Raw genomic sequence first — 2,136 nt, forward strand, 5'->3', positions numbered from 1 at the left:
CTACTACTACTACCACTACTACTACTACTACCACTACTACTACTACCACTACTACTACTACTAATAATAATAATAATAATAACAATATTAATAATAAAGTGAAAAAGCCGTCAAAGAATATTCATGAATCTGCAAACAAAGAAAACAACACCAAAAACACACAGATAATGGACCTGATCACTAGTTTAACAGCTGCTTTTTAAACATTGGGTCTGTTATGAGGGAATTGTGTTGCTATCTGCAGACTACACCTTTTCCATGTAGGTGTAAAACACATCCTCAGGGCTCACAGAACCGTCCTGCAGCTGCTTCGTCAATTCAGACAGTGACAGGGACAAGATGAGAGAGGAGTCCGTCGAAGGATGCTGGACATCACAAAAAACAAACTGAAGTTATTTTTAAAACAAAAACGCTCTCATACGCAGAGGTGGGGTAGCTGGTGACTATTCTACAGACTAAAATCAACTATACTTTTATAAAAAGTTGCAAAAAAATAAAATTCTTGCACTTTTGCCTATACTGCCTATGCTACAGACTGGCCCTGTTTTCCTGCTTCGTCACACGCCCGCGCATGCGCATTAGCGGCATGTATGCTGCTCTGYCAGAACACCGGAACCAATGAGTGATTGACAAATTCCTGCTAAACTACAGCAGGTAATTTAATTATTTGAATCAGGTGTGCCAAAAGCAGGGGAAAAGTTATATAAAAGGTGGATCAGAGGAACGGGGTTTAATGRAATAAAATGGCTACAGAGTACCTTAGAGCTCCTAAGGGGAGGGAGAAAAATTATTGCGTCACAAAGACAAATACTGTGCTGGGCTGTGTAAATAACATTGTATCAAAGCCATAAAACAGCTGACTTAGATTACTGGAATAAAAATAAAGTTGTTTCTTTTGCTGTGAAATTTTTTTAACAAGTCTGAACTGAATGAAGACAATTTATACAGAGTCACAGAAACTGTAAATCTGCTTTAATCAAACGCGAGTYAATTATCAGTTTAGTCCTCCCGACCCGGGGATCGAACCCTCACCGTCTGCCTGTAGCGGAGCACCGCCTGCTCCGCTCGCTGCAGGCTCTCCGTCCTCCGGCTCCTGGCTCTCTGGATCTTCGCCTTCGCCGCTTGACGACCGCTGACCGTCCGAACCAGAACCAGCAGAACTCCCAAACCGCAGGCAGCSGTCGTCAGCAGTGCCCCTGACCACTTGTCCATCTTCAAACCCCGAAGAAWTCCTCCCATCGCCCGTGTTTACCTCTTCAACCTTTGCAGTTAGCTAACTCGAGCTAGGACCGCACAGTGTGGAATGACCTGACGGCCGGTTGACCCTGACCTGTAGTCGAATGGGCGCGGTTAGTACACAGCATCATAAACKCTCATGTTGGTCCTCCTTCAACAGATGAACTTCCAAAGTTATGAGCAGGGATGACGAGTTTGCACAAAACAAGCGTGTTACTGGTGTTTGAACGTTAGGAGGCGCCAGAGAGCTGCTTTCAGCGGCAGGTCGTGCAGAAACTTGACTGGGGAAAATCAWTTATTGGARGACAACSGTAATGTCTTTAATCTGGAGGKATTTAATTGCAAGTATGGCATCGATTGTTTAAAGAAAAATTATGAAAAAGTAGTACGAAATATCCCTGAAGTGCTCATTCAATTAGTTAAAAATAATTTGTCAAATAGTTCATCTCCAAGACTACACAAAATTAAAATTGATTATGTGGACATTGTAGATAAAAAAATGCAATAGTAAGTTTTTAAGTCAATATTTAATAAACACTAATTACCCAGGAAAAACAAAAAACACACTCACCTTACAAAACTTTGACAGCTATCATTTCAAAAATTAGAACAAAATACTTAAAATTTCCAATTCCTCTTAAATATAAAGAAGTACATTTTAAAATTTTCAATATTTATCCCTCAAACGAATATATAAAAGATTTAAATTTAATGTAGAAAATAGTGTGTTCTGTAAAACGAATAAAGAAACAACCAAACGTTTGTTTTTTTGAGTGTTGTGATGAACAACAGTTATTTGGTTTATTTCTAGATGATGTGGAATTTCTTGTTTATAATGTAATCATTGTAGCAAAATTTTATAAACATAAATGTCAATTTGCAAAATGCTCTCCCTCATTC

The 2,136-nt window shown here is 39.2% G+C and overlaps 1 protein-coding gene across 1 annotated transcript in view; it reads right to left on the minus strand.

Moving 5' to 3' along the window:
* Positions 1-1,878, minus strand: part of faah (fatty acid amide hydrolase) — a gene marked incomplete in the record, with an annotated part of 18,720 nt that extends 16,842 nt beyond the window's left edge. Inside the window, 2 exon segments of the mRNA XM_014002940.1 lie at positions 252-365; positions 1,033-1,878. Of these exon segments, the coding sequence (XP_013858394.1) occupies positions 252-365; positions 1,033-1,239 (321 nt within the window).
* Between the last annotated feature and the right edge of the window lie 258 nt (positions 1,879-2,136).

This window comes from Austrofundulus limnaeus, unplaced genomic scaffold, assembly GCF_001266775.1.
Source record: "Austrofundulus limnaeus strain Quisiro unplaced genomic scaffold, Austrofundulus_limnaeus-1.0 Scaffold15, whole genome shotgun sequence".
Lineage (NCBI taxonomy): Eukaryota > Metazoa > Chordata > Actinopteri > Cyprinodontiformes > Rivulidae > Austrofundulus > Austrofundulus limnaeus.